An 18122-nucleotide genomic window follows, 5' to 3' on the forward strand; every position below is an offset into this window, starting at 1 on the left:
TTGACCTTAGATGTAAGTAGGATGTGATTAGATTTAAACACATTATTATATGTTTGTATAATGCTCGGTGAATTGGATAAAAAAAAATTATCCTAAACTAAAGAGTGTCAAGGAAAAGTGTGAAAAAAACCTCTGCTCTTTGCTTCCTGTTGAGAATGACTCTTATGAGCGTTTTTTTTTTTTCATAAACAGGAGGCATCTATATACTGGTCGGCTTCAGTCTAAAGAAATGTGGCAGGTTTAAGTCCTCTGAATGTGTACCGTCTCGACAGGGATGGCATTTCTGGGACTATTGGGGAGCATTGCCCCTTCCTGTCGGGCGTGGGAGGGGAGTGAGGTTAGAGAGAATACAAGGCGGCAGAGGGCGTTGGTGGGGAGGGGGATGAGTCAGTGCTTGCCGTTGGGGCTCCGGGGGTCATGCGGGCGGTTGGGTGGGGTCTGCAATCAGGGTGAGAATATTTGGAAACTAACATGCAAATGTACGTCTTTTTCCTCCGTAGTTGAGTGTATGAAAAGGATATTGATTGTATACGTAATTGACATGTACGCAGCCAATAACAATGGCGCTTAGGTGTGACATGAATATCTGAATGTTAATAATTCCTCGGATATTTTTTTTGTTAGTGAAAACGTAATTTGAGTTAATAATCGTACAGTATTCATGAGATCCTCTCAAATCGGCATGGTTTATCCAGTTTGTCCCCCAGTGATGTGATGAATTTAAAATGTTCAGAGAAAACTGCCTTATAATGTTTAGATTACACTTATGTTGGCAAGAATTCTCCAGATTTACGGTATTCGCCAATGAATGATATTGCCTCTTTCTATCACTAGCTGAATCTGTCATGAATATATAAACTGAGGGTTCTAATACTTGAAAAGAAAAATGAGGCTTTTAATACTTTGAAAAAAAATTGCATCTTTCTCATCTTTTAAAGAAAATTTGCTTATGAAGACTGCAGTTTAGAACGCAGTTAATCCGGACCCTGTAATGTTGGCCAAATGTGTATTCTATGCTTAAGCAATAAGCCATGAGCTAGCAGTCATGTGGCAGGGGGTTCGTGCCAGGTGGAGACTTGGCGAATCTAACACACAGCCAACAGTCGACATGGCCCAGTCTCAATATTTAAGCAACAAGCCATGAGCTAGTAGTCATGTGGCAGGGGGTTCGTGCCAGGCGGAGACTTGGCCAACAGTCGACGTGGCCCATTCTCAGCCCCACATGACTTGAAAAAGTTTAATTTTCTTCCCAAGTTTCTGATACGGTAGGGTGATGGGAGAGAAAAAGGGTCGGGAAAAAGTTAAGAGATGCAAGCGGAGAGGGTTTTCATCCTTTTCTCAGCAACAAGAAAAATAAGATGTACTGACAACGGAAGGAAAATTAAAAGCAGCACATTTATAAGTCGTTTAATAGGAATTTTTCAGTAATTTGCATTGGTCAAAAAGGCTTATGACCTGTTATTGGGTGAAGGTGACTTCTATATGAAGTTTACTGTAGGCATTGGAACAAAACGATGATATTTCAGTTCTGAAACTCTGGTGGCAAGGTACTCGTGGTACATTACTGGCGCTAAATATAATATCTGGCAAACTTTTGCACCGTACGCCCGGCATCACGCCACATAATCCACCAATCAGGGCCAACCTAACCGGAGGCGGGACGTGACGTCACGCTAGCATTGTTTACCAAGTTGAATCCTCGGAAGGAAGCAGAGGCGATAATAATTGTCGCAGTTTCTTTTACTAATGACTGATGTATGTGCACAATTTCTTGACACAATCTGCATGTTGATCCAGGGCAACCAAACTGCATTAGATTAATCATTCCTCACGTGGTTAGGAAGTTCCCCGGGGTTTAATCAATAGGGCGTTCCTGTACCTCATGGTCAGGACAGTGCGTGGGTTGTGTTTTTGTTTAGTGTTTGGCGTAGGTGTGGAGCAACGGAACTTGGGATCGTAAACGCGTTTCATTTGTTCCTACTTCAAGCTGCTACGTAGACGCACTTCATTGAATATAGTCTCAAGTATATGAACTTTGACCAGACGTAAGCGATTCTAACAATGAATTCATCGTAAAAAGAAAATTAAAAGGTGGTTTGAGTCTCTGGTTATGTTTAATTGAATAATGCGGGTTCGATCCCTGATACAGATTGTGCTCGAAGTATTTTATTTTTTTTTTTTTTTTGCAGTTCTAAGGCAGATGGACATTTAGAAATTAGAAGTAGATTTTTACTGCATTGATTGAACAGAATCGTAGAGACAGCTGGTTGGTTGGTAATTCAGTAGGTAACAACTTTGGTGAGGCAATGCACCGCTCAAAGCAGACAGTTTAGATCTTATTTCCTTACGGATATCAAAATCCGTAGACTTTTAGCGCTTTTAAAGTACCTTCATCCTGAAGAAAGTTTGTAGTATCAGATTTTCAAGTTGCCTGCATACTTGTTGAATAATTCAGAATTAAAATGTATAAGTAGGCACTTTTATGTAGTAATCTGTTACTTTCGTGCACAGGTCTCATAAAATGCTTTTATTTAAGACTTGATATTGTGTGTGAATTGTGGTTTTGTAAATGACACTATTTCTCTGATGTTGATACCGCTTTTTAAGTTCTTAAGTTTCAAGATAACACTCGCAACATCCTGCTAGGTTTTTGAAAACTGCATTATTATATTCATATTACCCAAGTCGTTTTCAACGTATTCATTGGGACAGTTGAATTTTTAAACACATTTTCAAGTAACATAACTCGCATAAGTTTGTCCTGTAATTGTATATGCACTGATGTTTTCGTTTTTTTCTTATTTATTCGATGTAAAGTTTGCTGCTAGAGATACTGTAGAGCATCCATCGTACAGTTTAGTAATATAGTTTCAGGTGATACCGCTCTTTTTTTTTCGGTGAAGGGGACTGACATCGTGACTAGGGCTAAGAAATTTGTGTTCCTCAGGTTTTTGGTAACTGTATTCTCGACGATTTTAAAGCCATTTTCTCTATATAATACTTAATCCCATCAGAGCGACTTCAGCGTACTATTATGAGCTCAAAATTGTAATACACTGATATTCCAATTAAAATGTTTGGTTTCGCATAGACGCAGCATTTCTGTGAAGGTTAAGATGCGTATGATCAACTACTATCTTTTATAGTAACATGATCGAATTGGTTGCCATTTCAGACTTGGAAGATACCAGTGTGTTCTTGTACTTCTTAGAGGATTTTTTTTTTTTTAGGTACACTATGATATTGAAAAGTAATGGAGAAAGTGTTATGGGCATATTAATCCAGTATGTATAAGGAGATGGTGCAGGCTAAGGCAGGAAGGTACAAATCACGGTGCTCTAAAGAGCGAAACGCATGAAATTTTACATTGAGAAACTTGTATTGACAAAGACTAGGGCAGTGGTGCCAGGTGAAGCTGTCTGGCAACGTATCTTTAGTCCTCTCCAGTGACTGGTTTATTTTCAGTGGACACGGACATAGGTAGGTGTGCCAAAACTGGCGTGTACCAGTTATACGAGCCAAGCAATACACTCACGTGCCCGAACAGTACGATCTCCATATCATCCTTAAGGGTGGTCTAATATAGTACTGTACCAAATATTTTCTACCCAGTGATGTTAAGCTTTGGTAACTTGGCCTTGAATGTGACAACCGTGTCTTAATACGAAAAAAGATTAATTAACCAAATTATCGTTTTCATTTTTGTCGTAGATTGGAATGTGTACGTTTATGTGTTAAGCCTTCAGACGTATCATATAATTTCTGGTTGATGTAGATTGTTAGTAGTCACTGAGATGGGCTTGGGACGTGTGATGTGAGCCGAATAGCAATATATACTGTTGTCCAGCCGACACCATACCAAGCATTTGTCTTGTTTGCGGAAGAACATTTCAGGTCGAGGGACAAATGGTCCTTGGGAAAGGCTACCCATGGCCAGCGTCAGCCGTAAGGGTTTGTTATGGATACCATGTTAACGCTGCATCTCAAAACAGCCCGCGTTGCTCTCTGTTTCCTAATTACCTGCTCAATGCGTCGGACGATCTTGGCTAGTAGTTAAGAAAACATTCCCAAGCTTGAGATTTCGAGTCACATGAGCTTTATGCCGTAACATACAGGAAACAAAGTTTTCGTTCACCGTAGCACTTTGCTTAACAGTTAACTTCCAGATATTTTTTAATTTTTAACGGTTAACATTTCATTTTATACTATATCTTAGGGAGATATATTTTAGGTAATTCCAGAAAGAAAATATTGTGGTAGATGTGAATGATGTTCGTACCTAGGGAAGGGTCGGTTGTTACTTCAGTCGGGGCCAGTTCATCTACTCACCAGCGGGTCCATGATGTATTGATCGCCCTGATTGTACGGGGTGGGTTCTGTCAGCACAACAGTGGTGTGTGTGTGTGGACGAAATGTTCGTTTGTAAAGAAGTTGATCTAACCGACATTAGCAGCTGTTCAAGCTGCGAACTTTGTTATTATCGATTAATTTTATCGAATGTTTCCCATCTTAACTTGTGTCCTCAGTGTATCTGAATGATTTTTTGATTTGAATGATCTTTTGATTTTCCATTTGACACAAGATATTCTAAGAGTGAAATAGACGGCTGGAGACACCGAGTTGTTCCCTTTGACATCTTTTTAAAAAAAATACTCTTCCAATGAACGGTGCCATCTGTTGTGTTATAGCATGGTTAATGGCTGTTTGCAGTTCATGGTGTAACTGCTTGCGTATTTGAGAATAGAGCAGGACAAAGCGGGTTTACGTCAGGCAAAGCAAAGCAAAGGGAACTAGGGAAAAAGGTTTGCTGCAGGTAAAGCTGGGTAGGATATAGCACGTGGTTTGGAAAGATTGTTCGTTTTAAAACCATAGTGGTAATGGGTGACAGCATAGGAACAAGAGCTGACGGTCTGGTACACAGCTACTCTGGGGGCTATTTTTACTGCCATCAGACTGTGGGGTGAACGCTAATCTTAAAACACTTGCACTTGCTGGCGGGTTGTGATAGACGTGCTGTGTCTGCTTTCTCTTGCCTTGTTCTCAATGTTGTTGAACAAAGTCACTGGAACCATGGATAGTAAATAACTTGAATGCGTTTCACTGGTTCTTACCAATTTAACTTTTTGAATGAACGGGACGAGAATTCATCACTTTGACTTCCCTTGGGTGTGATGGTAACAACCTACGAGATTTTGGTCACTGGGTTGAATGGTCAGTGTTAGTAGATGGGGATAAAAGTTCATGGATAGAGCGCTAGGGATATCACATGTCAGGTCCAGTAAATGACTCTCTGGGGAAGGAGTGAGTCTGCTGGCCTTACGGTTTACTGGCGGGTTCATGTGAATAAAAGCATGAGGCCCAGCCTTGCTTGAACGGTATAATTACCTGGGTACTAGGTACATGACCATATACTTTACCTTTCTGCTCCTGGACCCCCTTTTATGGGCGGAACTGCAGGTCAGGAAGTGTAGTGATGTGTTTGTCAGGACAGTTGAGAAGTAGGTTTCATTGTCTACTGCATGGTGGGCCTAAAGGGTCTTGTGATATTTGAATGGTTAGTGTATAGATAGAACTATGCGAGGGAAGTGTAATTTGCATGCTTGGGGGGTGTAATTTCAGATGGTGGAGCGAAGTTTAAGACTGTATTGTAGGGGACGGTTATTAAGTGTGTTAATACACTTGGCTTATGTTGTCAGTGTTATCATAGTTAATGGAAAGGAGTAGAGGTTCGCTAAGGCACTTCCTGATCAATAGGGTCATCTCTCCTCGGAACTGCAGGACCCCCATAAAAGGGGTCTTGAGGTTGATACAACTATATTTGATTAGACATAGCTATCACCTTGATTCGAACCCCTAAGCAATTTTGTTGACAAGGTTGACATAAAGATTGTTCCTTAACCTAACCTACCTTAGCAAAACGTTGGAGACTTCAGGTTTATATATATATATATATATATATATATATATATATATATATATATATATATATATATATATATATATAATTGCCCCTGGATTCTTTAAGAAAGTCTTCGTGTTACCCGGCACTTCTGAGGCTGCGCTGCCTCCAACAGAGGGGAAATTGACTCCAGAGGAATGCGATGTTCTTTGATGAGACTGTTCCGAATGATGCAGCCCCACCAAAGGCGTCTTTGTACTTTCGTTTTCGGTGTATTGCATTGTATTTTTCGTTTTTGCGCATGACGATTATGAAACTCAGATGTTATTCAACGCTACAGAGTCTGTGATGTAGAGTGACTTTTAAGAGCTTACCGTTAGTAAACACACACACACACACCACCAGCACCAGGTTTTAAACAACGCGTACCTTCGCCAGGATCTGGGTCACGTGGCACACACAGCCTTGAGCAGGGACGGAACCTTCCTTGTTACTTCTTGCGTATGGCTCTCCAGGTTTCTTTCTCCTCTTCCTCTCTCCTTCACCCCCCCTTTTTTTTTTTCGTTGACAATCATGAGCCCCCCCCCCCCCCCCATCTTACGAGACACCCCTTTTTAGTCTCGTACTCCTTACGAAGCACCTATGATTTTTAGTGTCCTCTGCAGAACCTAGTGGTATCTTGCTAACCTCTACTTCCTATATTCACACCACGTTCACTCCCTCCTTCCTACTACGTCATGGGTCTAGGCTTCATGATTAGTATTGTGACCGTCCTTTCCTGCAAGGTTGTTTCGGGCACGGGTAAACGTTTACTGAACCAGTGGCACCGTTTCTGTGGTGTTGCAGATTTGAAGTCGTGAACCTAAACATAATGGAGCTGGTTTAAGGATAGACACTTGTATCCAAGGATGGTATTACCGTGCTCAGGGGTCCTTTAGTCGTGAGCAAGTGTTCGTACCGATGTTTAAGAACATATTGAATGTAAGGATGAAATGTCCTTGAAACTGATTCCTAACACGTTGCCTAACTTAATTGTTAGTCAACACTGACATGACTGTTTGTTTGGTATGTCAGTCGCCTCCTATGATGTGAGCAGTTAGCATGTCAGATAGGACTAAGTTGTGGTACTGAATATATGTTATAACATTGGCAGTCCGGCGGTAGGAGGTAGAGACGTTTATTAACGTGCCGTTTTTTTGTTTTGTTTCCTACCAGCTTCGTAGCCACCGACGATTTCGTTCACTACAGCAGTGCGCCACGCTTGGGTACTAGCACGAGCCAGTTCAACACCAGCGGCAGCGGCAACAGCACCACTAAGAGCAGCAGTAGCAGCAGCACCAGCAGCAGAGTACCAAGACAAGAGACTTCGTCTTCTAGAAGGATGGCACCTGATCCTCGAGGGCAGGAGGAGTCTGGCCCAGTGGGATCCATCATTGCTGGTCACAGGATCTCCCTTAATGTCCACTATGACAACGACGAGGCTCAGCCAGGTGAGGTTAGACAGGTCCCCCCTCCCCCCTCTCTCTCTCTTTCTCTCTCCACTTTATTATGCAGAATTTGGTTACCATCTGTCTCCATTTGGCTGGATGCTAAACTTTTAACGTTTGTATACATTTTTCCTCCCTGTACGGTGTTTGATATTGATAGATTAGTTATCATTACTCTGCGTATGGTCCTTGGAAACGGATGCAAACGCTGACGCAATATCAAGTGGATTAGAGTAACAAAAACGTCAGAGAAAGCTGAAGCTTACTCTTGAAAGATTTTTTAGTTTGATGTCTGGTAATTAAGTAGGTAATACTGACGAGCGCAGATTACGTTATCGTGTTATCATGGAAGCATTAGGTACTTGATAACGTTGTTTGATGTAAAGGATCATTCCGCACAAGTCCTTAACTGATATAGTATCCAAGCTAAACCAAATATTATACAACTCGCGGACAACTGGGATAACTGTTGACATGCATCCGCATATAAGTACTGTACAAGGAAAACCAGTCTTGAAGGCTGACGGACTTTTTTTGGTCAAGCCTGTCCTCTTTTTGAACGTGTTCATAACCAGAGTAGATTAATAAAAACCTATGTAAACGCTACGTATCCCAGTTAATTTGTGAATCTGGAAGTTGTACGCAGTTCGTTGATTTTACCTGACGTGTGTGCTTATAATTTATATGTATTACTTTAATACGGTTTCTCTACGGACAAATCAGTACAGAAACCTCAGCCTCTGTGACATGTTTTTGTCAACATTACTTCATTAACTCCTCAAGTACGACATATTAACTCTTTGAGTGCTTGAATAAAGTACTCAAGCTGTTAGATCGCAGAATTCAAGAGTTAAACTGAGCTGTGATTTGTTTATTTAAGTGATCAGCTCCACTGGGAATAGGATGAGTCTTGGAAACTGCTTGAAATTCCGTTTTTGGAAACTAATTCACCAAGTTTGGATAGCATATTCTTACGTGCAGGGTTATCTTAAAAACTGAAAATAAATCTGCTCGGCAACATGGGCATATTAGGTGTAATATTTTATGAAACTTTGTTAAACTGTCTTAAAAGCAGAAATCATACACAAGGGTTGTACCATTAGACTTGATACGTTAACAGGAAAGTTTTGGGGTAAGATATGATATCGACGAGATTATGTAATTGATAAGCATCAAATCGTGCATTTTTAGGTTAGTTATACGTTCAAGCAGAGTGACTTTTCAAGTCATGAAGGGGATGTTAAATGATTGTACTGAATCGCTTGTTTTATGGTTGGTAGGGAGCTCAAATGTGTTCATTTTGGCACTGTACGAGTAGTTTTGCTAGCAATAGATTTTATTTCTTGTTAGGTTCCTGTCAATACAAAAGGTGAAACGGTTTGAAAGTACAAAACATGAACGTTCATGGTATACTCTACAAAATCTGTATATGGTAACTTAATGTGCTAAGACATGTAAACATAGAATGAAGTAATATATATGTTTTCATTTACGTGTGGAACCATCAGCCAAGGCGATGGGTGGGGAAGTGACGCCCGTAGAGGAGGTAGTGGCGAGTACAGGCGCCATCCCACGGAACAGCTCAGAGAGGTCGTCTGGTAACAAGTCCCTCGGCACCCCAGATGACCATCAGCAAGACGCCCAGAAAACAACCCACATCGACCAGGAGGATGGGCAAAAGATAACCCACATCGATCAGGTCATTATGGAGGAGGTGAGTTTTTGTCTTAACCATTTTCATTTTATGTATATACCCGTTTGTTCTATAGCGGGAGGGAGTTCGACTCTCGCGGAGTCCCATCTTTTGAATAGCCTCTTAAATTTCAACGTGCGGTCCCCATTTACCACAACCTCATTCCATTCATTCATCCAGCATTCATATCGTAAAAGTACTTTACTTTTTCTTTTTTTTTTTGCGTGTTTTTGCGTAATTTCATGTCCTTTGGTTGTACAGTCCGTACGTCTTCCGAAGAACTGTTCACTGTCACCCTCACCAGTCAAGTTCAAAATTCAGATTATGATCGGGTTAACTCTCGATCCGCTCCTCCGTGGTGGACAAATTTAAGGCTTCTAGCCTATTCCAGTAACACGGCTCTCGTATTACTTGTGCCATATTTTGTTTCCAATGTGTGTGTGTGTTGGGAGGGATGACTTTCAACATTTTTCTTTCAAGGGAACTTTCAGAGATTTGGGTTACTGGAATTTGGAGATTCAAATCTAGCCCACACCATTATTGAAGACCGTTGCTTCCCCTGGGGAAAGCGGTGATGAGGTCAGATCTTTGTGGTTTATTTTTGTCATAAGTAATATTTACATTGTGTATGGCTAGGAAAAAAAACATGAACTTTAGGGGAAAATTTTGTCTAAAAGTATTCATACTTTGAATATTATAGAGTATTAAAATCGAGTGGTGTTAACGTCGAATTTTGATACCTGAGTCACTATTGCAGTGGTTGCACAATAACTATACACCAGTTGATAGGAGACATTCTCAGAATCGCATCTATATTGTTGAAACCCAGGATGGAAAAGGTACTCCGTAATTGTTAACTTTTTGTTAATATGTTCAAGATATGAAATAATTCTGAAGTCGAGGTCCTTTGGTGACAGGAAATATTGTTTTCTATTACTCGTAGTTCTTTAGGTTAGGCTTTACTGTATCACGATGATTGCATTTTTATTGATTATTCCTATTCCTTACTTAGGCTTTTGTAAAGGAATACAGTTGTTTAACCTCTTTAGCACAGCGGGATGAGGCTTGCTTGTGATGGATGGTGACGTGGTGGGGCAGTGGCCCTTAGTAACAAGGGATGTTGCAGCAGTATTGTTTGGTGGTGCACCAGTGATTGATGGCTGGCTGTGATGTTTTGTTATACATAGGGATGTGGTATGTTATAGATGAATGAGTCAATGCAGCGCCGATTTGTTGCTGAAATATGGTTAGTAGAGTAAAACGTGGTGCATTAGTGTTCGATGAATGAGCTTTTATGGAGAGTGCAAGCAATGTCAAGTGGATACATAGATGTTGAAAGATGGACGAGTGTAATGAGGGTTTTGATAATTGCTTGTGTGAATATGTTGCAGCAAATAATGGATGGATAACACTAGATACGGAAGTATGTTGTACTGAAGTAGGTTCTGTACCAGTGTTGGATGTTGTAACATTATTATCAGAATGGATAACTGGAACGGATATATGGTTAATATGGTTAATTGTATTGTCTTCATGGAAGAATTTGCTTTGACGTAACGATTTCGATGACGGAAGGGTGTTGCATTAACGTTTTCCAAGGACTTCGTTAGGCTTAAGATTTTAGGTTTTTACCCTCGATGACAAACCCTACATTCGTCATAGGATGGGATCACCACTTCCGGTGGACTATCAAGGTTGGGCGGCGCGTTCCGGTGTTTAACGGAGAAGCGGCGGCTAAGGACGCTTTCGGGGGGTTCTTGGAGGTGGTTTTAGTATCCGAGATGATGGAGGGGAATGGGGGTCGAGGATTTTGATAGTGACTAGGTGTTGTCGGCAGCAAAGTTTGGATCGGTCCATCACGGTAGTGAGTTTTGTGCATTGTGGTGCTCTGTTCACAGGATATTTGTGTAAAGTGTAGCTCAGGAAATTTGATGAGAGGAAGGGGGAGGAGCCGAACGGAGGTCGGGGGGAGGAGCTAACACTGTCCCGGCGTCGCTGAAGGTGGGAGTGCACGCCACGCCACCACGTTAGTACGCCCGTGGGGTTTTAACGTTACAGACGTTGAACTGTTGTGCACTGAGGAACTGTTGTCGAACACACGCACCACGGATATCCAGCGTCGCAAGGGAATGATGGGGGTGAATAGGCTTAAGGTAAGATAGCCCCTTCTGTACTTTGGAAATTTCACCATGTGAATGGATGTTGTGATAGACGTGAAGGGTTTTTTAAAATGAAGGCGGAAACGCTTGATGTCTATTATTGACTGATGTTGGGATGTATGTAGAAGTTCAAGAGCTCAAGTTGCCAGTTTTGCTTCAAGCAAAAAGGAATGGTTGAAATAGACAAAGCTTATTTTCTCGTGTCTGTTTCTGCTGTTTGTTGCATACTGTATGCTATTTCCAGTATAATGCATATGAACTGAGTAATAGTAAGTGGACAGATATAAACATCGGGAAAGAGTGTAGACTTTGAGGAACATTTCGACGGAAGTCTGCGTCGTTAGTGACCGGTAGTATCATCCGGTTGTATTCAACATCCGTAAACTTGTATCATGGATTGGTTCATAAAGGTGTGGTCTTGCTGCTTAGGTGCTGAAACTTCGGAAGTTGTTGCGCGAAGAATATAAATGATAAAGTTTAAAGTTAATGCGTCCACTCTTGAAAGTTAAAAGTACGCTTCGCGAAGACGATTTGTTTTCAGATCGAATACAGTTTGTTTTTCTCAAGCCCTTCTCGGTTGGAATGACGTAGGATGTCATTCCAGTCGAGAAAGGCATTTGAAAAACCGAAAGTGAATCCGATTTGAAAAGAAATCGTGATGTTTCTGTGAAATAAAGTTTAACCTTCATACTTTTCACGGTGTGTTCTGTTACTTCATATATCTTAATATAGTTGTAGTGTGTGTGTGTGTGTGTGTGCGCGTGTAGAATTTGGATATAGTTTATAGTAGGAAAAGTTTTGGTGGTATGCTTAGGATTTATACATACTATAGTGCCTGAACTGGTGTGGAATATATAAGGGATAAGACATTTGGCAACCCCACTAGTCGAAAGGTGGTCTGTTGACCTTAACCTTTTTTTTTTTTTTTTCGCCGACTTGCTATTGTAAGTTACTTCGTCAGGATTACTTTATCGGTAGACGGGAATATTAGTTTGAAATTACTGAATAGCTACCTTGGGGTTATATCCTACTGTGTTTGTTACCAGATATACTCTTACATCCTACTGGCCTGGACTTCTGTGTTACATTTTGGTATATTTTTAAACCACCACTTCATTATGTACCATTGGAAGGTTGGGTAGGGTTTAAGCAACAACATCTGAGGCATAACCATCAAAAGGTACGGGTGACGTCAGGTGAGCGCACATTTGCCAGTACCAAGGGTGACAGCTGCTCTTGGGGGACGGGTTGCTACTTCCCGTATCGGTTGGCGCTAGATTCATGTTTTTTTTTTTTTTTCTGCATAAAATCGTTTCGTGGAGCTGCGGCGGTCGTCTTGGGTAGATGTTGAGTGTGGACTGCCAGTTTGTGATTATGGGTATTTTATGATTGGTGTTCTGCAGGTGTTTACACCGCACACAGGTCACCTCTGGCAAGATTGTATCATCGTCACTGGACGGAAAGTAGTCTCTCGTCAAGGGCCTTTTCCCTGTGAATTTACTGCGTCTGTAATTACTCACCACTTAAGTGGAATGCTGCCTGGAAGCTGCAATCCATAAAAGTTTATATATATATATATATATATATATATATATATATATATATATATATATATATATATATATATATATACGAACAAAGTGCATCCATAAGCACACTTGTTCGCCATTCCCAGCCATAGCAAGGTGTAGTGTCAGGAGTAGAAGACTGTAGCTTAGTGGAAAATATAATTGGTTCCATGGTTCTTTCTTTTGGAAAGTAATGATACGGATGGAGAGAATTTCCAACTTCCTGGTACGTGTTTGTTTCCCATGGGATATAATCATCCTTCATTACCTCTGCTCCCAAAACTCCAAATCAGCTTTCAGTTAAGTGATAACATTTAAGAAAGGTACCCCTCTCATAACCCCGTTTGAGCATTTCGCATGAGTAGCTTATTGGGATATTTGATATGTTTAAACCAAATAAACCTGGTGCCAACCACTGTGTAATTGCACCGATGGACTGCCATCTTGATATAGTATTTTTACCTACCAGTCCTATTTTTTTAAGGGCTTCCCTTCGTATTGTTGGTGCCGTCACCGCACCCACAGATTGAATACTCTACGGCCATTCTTAATTTGCTAAAAACGAGAGTTCATGAACTTTTGGTCCGGTCACCGACCTGGTACAACTTTCGGGATCTAAATACCCCAGACTACAAATGAGAACACAAGGCGTTTGGTCACCTGATCCCCACTACCTTCAGTATTTCCCGAAATATTGGTCATGAATGATTATAGACCAGTTCCGGGAAGTTTTCAATCGAATTCATTTGTAAATGTGAACATTTAAGCAACAATAATGGAGTAGCAACTGAAGTGGTTTTATTTTTATCGTGGACATTGTCGAACTTTTGCGTTCATGGAGCTTGATCACATCGATTGGATGGCGCAACTTATATACGTTTAGAGTATATATATATATATATATATATATATATATATATATATATATATATATATATATATATATATGGAAGAACTGTATATTCGAAAATTACTTAAAACGGTAAACTGTATGTTTCGATTCAGCCTGAGATAAAAATTGCAGTCCAGAAACGTTTGCTTCTCTCCCTATAGTGGGCCCCTCGCCGCCTCCTGCTTTCCCCGGACGACGCCTTAAGTATGCTGGTCATGCACTGGTAGCCGCATCTCGTTCCACAGCGGTCGAGTGCTAGGAAGTTGGAAATTGTCAGTCTGAGTCCCTCGCTCTGCATAGGGAGAAGTGAAAGTAAAAGGGAAGAGCAGGTCGCTGTAGTAGGCCTTCATAGCAGATGTTGGTAACGTTGTGCAATGGAGATTGGCGAGCCTGTGTGTAATGGTCATGTAGGCAAACCTGTGACTGTAGAGACGATCCATGAGATGTATCAGGTGACTACAGATAATAAGAGCTGGTGACCGCATGTGCCATTGATACGGATCTTGAGTTCTTGGGATTACGAACAGGCACAAGGTATGGGTAAAGCAAGATGGGTATGTATAGGTTACCAGGTTTGAAGATGTTTGGGTTTGCGGTCGGACATTCCTCCCAGGGTTCATTGATAACTCCTGTTTTTTTTTTTTTTTAACAGCCCTGGGCAGGTATGACAGTTTACTGTGAAGATCTGACACAGATGAAGCCAGTCGGTCGTCCCTGTGTGTGGGTTCTTTTTCTTTTTTTTCCCTGAGCCTTAGGCACATTCTAAAAACATGTAGACCTTGCGGAAAGTCGCCAAAAACACTTCCTGCTTGTACTGCAAACGATAATACTTTATATTTTACTGAATCTAAAGGCCTTTTTTTTTTATTATTTGGCGTTATCAAAGCAGAGAAAGATGTATGTACTCTTTAAGAATTAGATTGCCCTGACCTACATTACACGCCTCAGTGGCGGACTTGTATGATGGGGATTGCTTGTTTTTTGTTCGGCTGCTCCAAACAAGTCGCAGGCTGAAAAGACCACGGACAGCCTAGTGCAGTGTTCATCTACTCGTCGTACCCTGTGTATATGTATATAGTTACCTTTTGGTATAGAAACTGGAGTGACTTATATTACGCTCGTGTGACTCCGCCTCGTGTGTTGATGTAATCCTGATTTGTATTTTACATCTTGTGCAGTTGGTAAAAGAGTAATATATGCTTTCTCGCAGACATTTTTATGATTTCCCTTGCACATTCCGTGGTTGAGTCCTTTGACAGCACGTCGACCCACATCGTTCCAGTTACTATATATCGTGAGCGTGAACGCTTTTTATCCTTATGCATGTTCTGGCCCTAGTCAATTTTTTTTTCAAACCATCTTTCTTTCTCCAGTTTATTCCACTCTCTGCAAGACTGCGCTACTTCCAGTAGCAGGGAAATAGATTTCTTTGGATAGAGTTCTTGAGCGAGACTACTCCCTGTCAACAGACAGCCTTGCGAAAGCGACTCTTCAGTCGCGGTGTAACTACAGGCGGGCGGAGTTCGGCAGCGCCTATTATAGTAATATATATATATATATATATATATTATCCCTGGGGGTAGGGGAGAAAGAATGCTTCCCACGTATTCCCTGCGTGTCGTACAAGGCGACTGAAAGGGGAGGGAGCGTGGGGCTGGAAGTCCTCCCCTCTCTTTTTTTTTTTTTTTTTAATTTTCCAAAAGAAGGAACAGAGAAGGGGGCCAGGTGAGGTTTTTCCCTCAAAGGCCCAGTCCTCTGTTCTTAACGCTACCTCGCTAACGCGGGAAATGGCAAATAGTTTGAAAGAAAAGAAGATATATATATATATATATATATATATATATATATATATATATATATATATATATATATATATATATATATATATTAGGACCCACTTTTGGGGGGCTCTTGCGGCCCAAGGCTGCGTTTCACGTAGAAGCAGGGGACACGTTGACTCCTTTGAAGCGAAATCTTTGCCAAGCCTACATTCTTTTGTCATCTTACGACAATACAACCTCTCCAAGGGTGACTTTTCATTTGCTGTGTAACTGAGCAGACTACACACACACACACACACACACACACACACACACACACACACACACACACACCTGATTTTTTGATTACCTTAAGATTGCTATCTCCCCTCCCTACAACTCGTTTCCTTCCTGGAAAAATATTTGAGCGACGGGGGCAAATCTTGACGTTTTTCTTATTCCAATCAATCATTGATTTTTTTTAATAGCATTGCGTTTGATTTTAAGCGTCTAGGCTGCCAGCGTCATTCGTACTCTTGTCAGCCACTGGGTGTGGAAGCTGGTCGACCCTGTAGGGTCTACCGGAGTCTGGGATAGACGGGGGACCGTATGTGACCTGCGTTTTTACGGGGAAGGCAAGCGGTACGGCTGGATCGTCGTCGTCCTTCTCCTCCTCTGTATATTCGTAATACACCTTAGTAAAGGAACCCCGGCGAGTTATGGTTAGCACTTCCCCTTGAACACGACGAGACAAACCGTGGGTATGATTGTTGCCAGTTCAAAGGCCAGACATGCACAGGTAACTTAACGGTTGCATTTTCGTGTTCAGGAATTGTACGCGGTTGTAAACCGTTCCCACAACCGTCGGGATAGTTTAAGGTTTCATAGTTCAAGCAGCTTTTTTTTTTTTCTATATGTAAGAGGGTTTCTTGACACAGACAGTTCATAGAGAATATAGTGATGTTAGCAGTTGTGAAGATACAGCTTCTTTGGTGCTGTCATAGATATAGCTATAACCTGTTAATATGATCACATAATTTGAATGGCGGACGAGGTTGTTTACCAAGCTGCAGTTATATAGATTTTTTTGTCCTTAATTTTCCTAAGTATTGATACACCTGCCAAGTGACGCATAATGATCTACGTGTCCTTTGTATGGTGTGGTCTAGCAGTGCAGGACTTCAGTCATGTATTTGGTTTGGCAACTTTGGTCTCTATATGTCTGGCAAAGTTGGACTTTCTTGGGTGTGATGTGGCACGCTGGACTCAGAGGTGGTATGGTAAAGTAGGGCTCGTATGGTTGTGTTGTGGCAACAATGGGCTCCTGCGTGTAGTGTGGCAGGCTGGGCAGGCTGGACTTTGATGTAGCGTGGCAACTCTGCACTCTATTGTTGTGTGGCACTTGCACCACCGCTATGGGTGTGGTGTTGTAACGGTGGACTTTTGGATAAGGTTCAGCAAGGCTGGATCCACTGTCATTGGTGTGGTGGTTGCGGCAACTCTGCACAGTCTTGGGCACGGTAGTGGCAACGTTGCACAGTCTTGGGTGCGGTGGTGGCAACACTGCACTGTCGTGGGTACTGTGGTAGCAAGGTTGTTTTGTTTTTGGTGCTGCGTGGCAACTCTGCGCTGCACGGTCCAGGATGGCCCGAGGATGCTAGTGAGGTGGAGTTTAAGGTTCCTCGCTGAGTTGCCTTGCAGAATTCGTCCTGGAAATATACAATTCAAAATGTATGGCACCCTCATGTTTGGAGTAATGGTAACAGATGAACAACAAAAAAATGAACAGTATTGCCTTGTTACCTCTTGGTAACTAGGTCAGACATGCATGAGGACTTCCTGTGTCCTGTTAACATCGTTTAGAGGCAGCTTAGACCCTTTGGGGCACAGCCATACCTGACTTGGAGTATGATGACTAGGCTATCATACCCGGTGAACGCACTATCGTGTGGATCACCTGAAGATTCTCCCCTCCTCGCGTTTTATAAGCTAGTTCAAACTTTAGTTAATGTAGCCTAGCTTAGTTTCTTAGGGAGAAGGAGGCGATTTTTGAGGTGATTCGTTCGTACGTGCTCAGTTAATCAGGGGTTTTTGTGTAAACCATGCATGGCTTTGCGAGGTGGCCTTACGGAAGCCATACTGGTGATAAGAGAGATGACTGTGATTATCGAGGTGTTGAAGGATATGGGAGTTGGGGAGGAATTCAAAAACTTTGGAAATGGTAGATGTCAAAGCAATAGGACGATGGTTATTGGATAATAGCCAGTTAGTGCTGTTTTGGTAGTCTTTATACTTTGTCTTGTAGCCTGAATTAGATTGGTCTCTTACAATATTTAAGGACAAGCATTTCAAGGGATACCTATATTAAGTTAAATTTCTTAAAGGAAATGATATACTTTTTGTACTAGACCGTGCAAGGAAACTAATATGGACTAGACTTTACAGAATCCTGATTTTAGAGTTTACGCATGTTGGCCGGACTGGGAACTGCAGAATATACTGGGTGTTAGTGTTGAGTGCTGCAGCCAGGTTTAATGTAAATTATATGAAATTCTAGAAGTGTAACGGAGGAGGAAATAGGCATGGCTAGATGCCATAGGCTATCGGTGTTTGGACGATAACGGCAAGGAGAGGTTGGCGTGTGGCTGCAGGAATGACCTCGGT

The 18122-nt window shown here is 41.6% G+C and overlaps 1 protein-coding gene across 5 annotated transcripts in view; it reads left to right on the plus strand.

Annotated features, from left to right (window-relative positions):
- LOC139760096 (long-chain-fatty-acid--CoA ligase ACSBG2-like) overlaps positions 1-18122 on the plus strand; it is a 103420-nt gene that overhangs the window by 67495 nt on the left and 17803 nt on the right. For all 5 annotated transcript variants that reach the window (XM_071682925.1, XM_071682920.1, XM_071682922.1 and 2 more), the window contains 2 exons: positions 7115-7389; positions 8895-9100. In XM_071682925.1, the coding sequence (XP_071539026.1) occupies positions 7115-7389; positions 8895-9100 (481 nt within the window). The remainder of the gene's footprint in view (positions 1-7114; positions 7390-8894; positions 9101-18122) is intronic.

This window comes from Panulirus ornatus, chromosome 35 (assembly GCF_036320965.1).
Source record: "Panulirus ornatus isolate Po-2019 chromosome 35, ASM3632096v1, whole genome shotgun sequence".
In the NCBI taxonomy this organism is placed as follows: domain Eukaryota; kingdom Metazoa; phylum Arthropoda; class Malacostraca; order Decapoda; family Palinuridae; genus Panulirus; species Panulirus ornatus.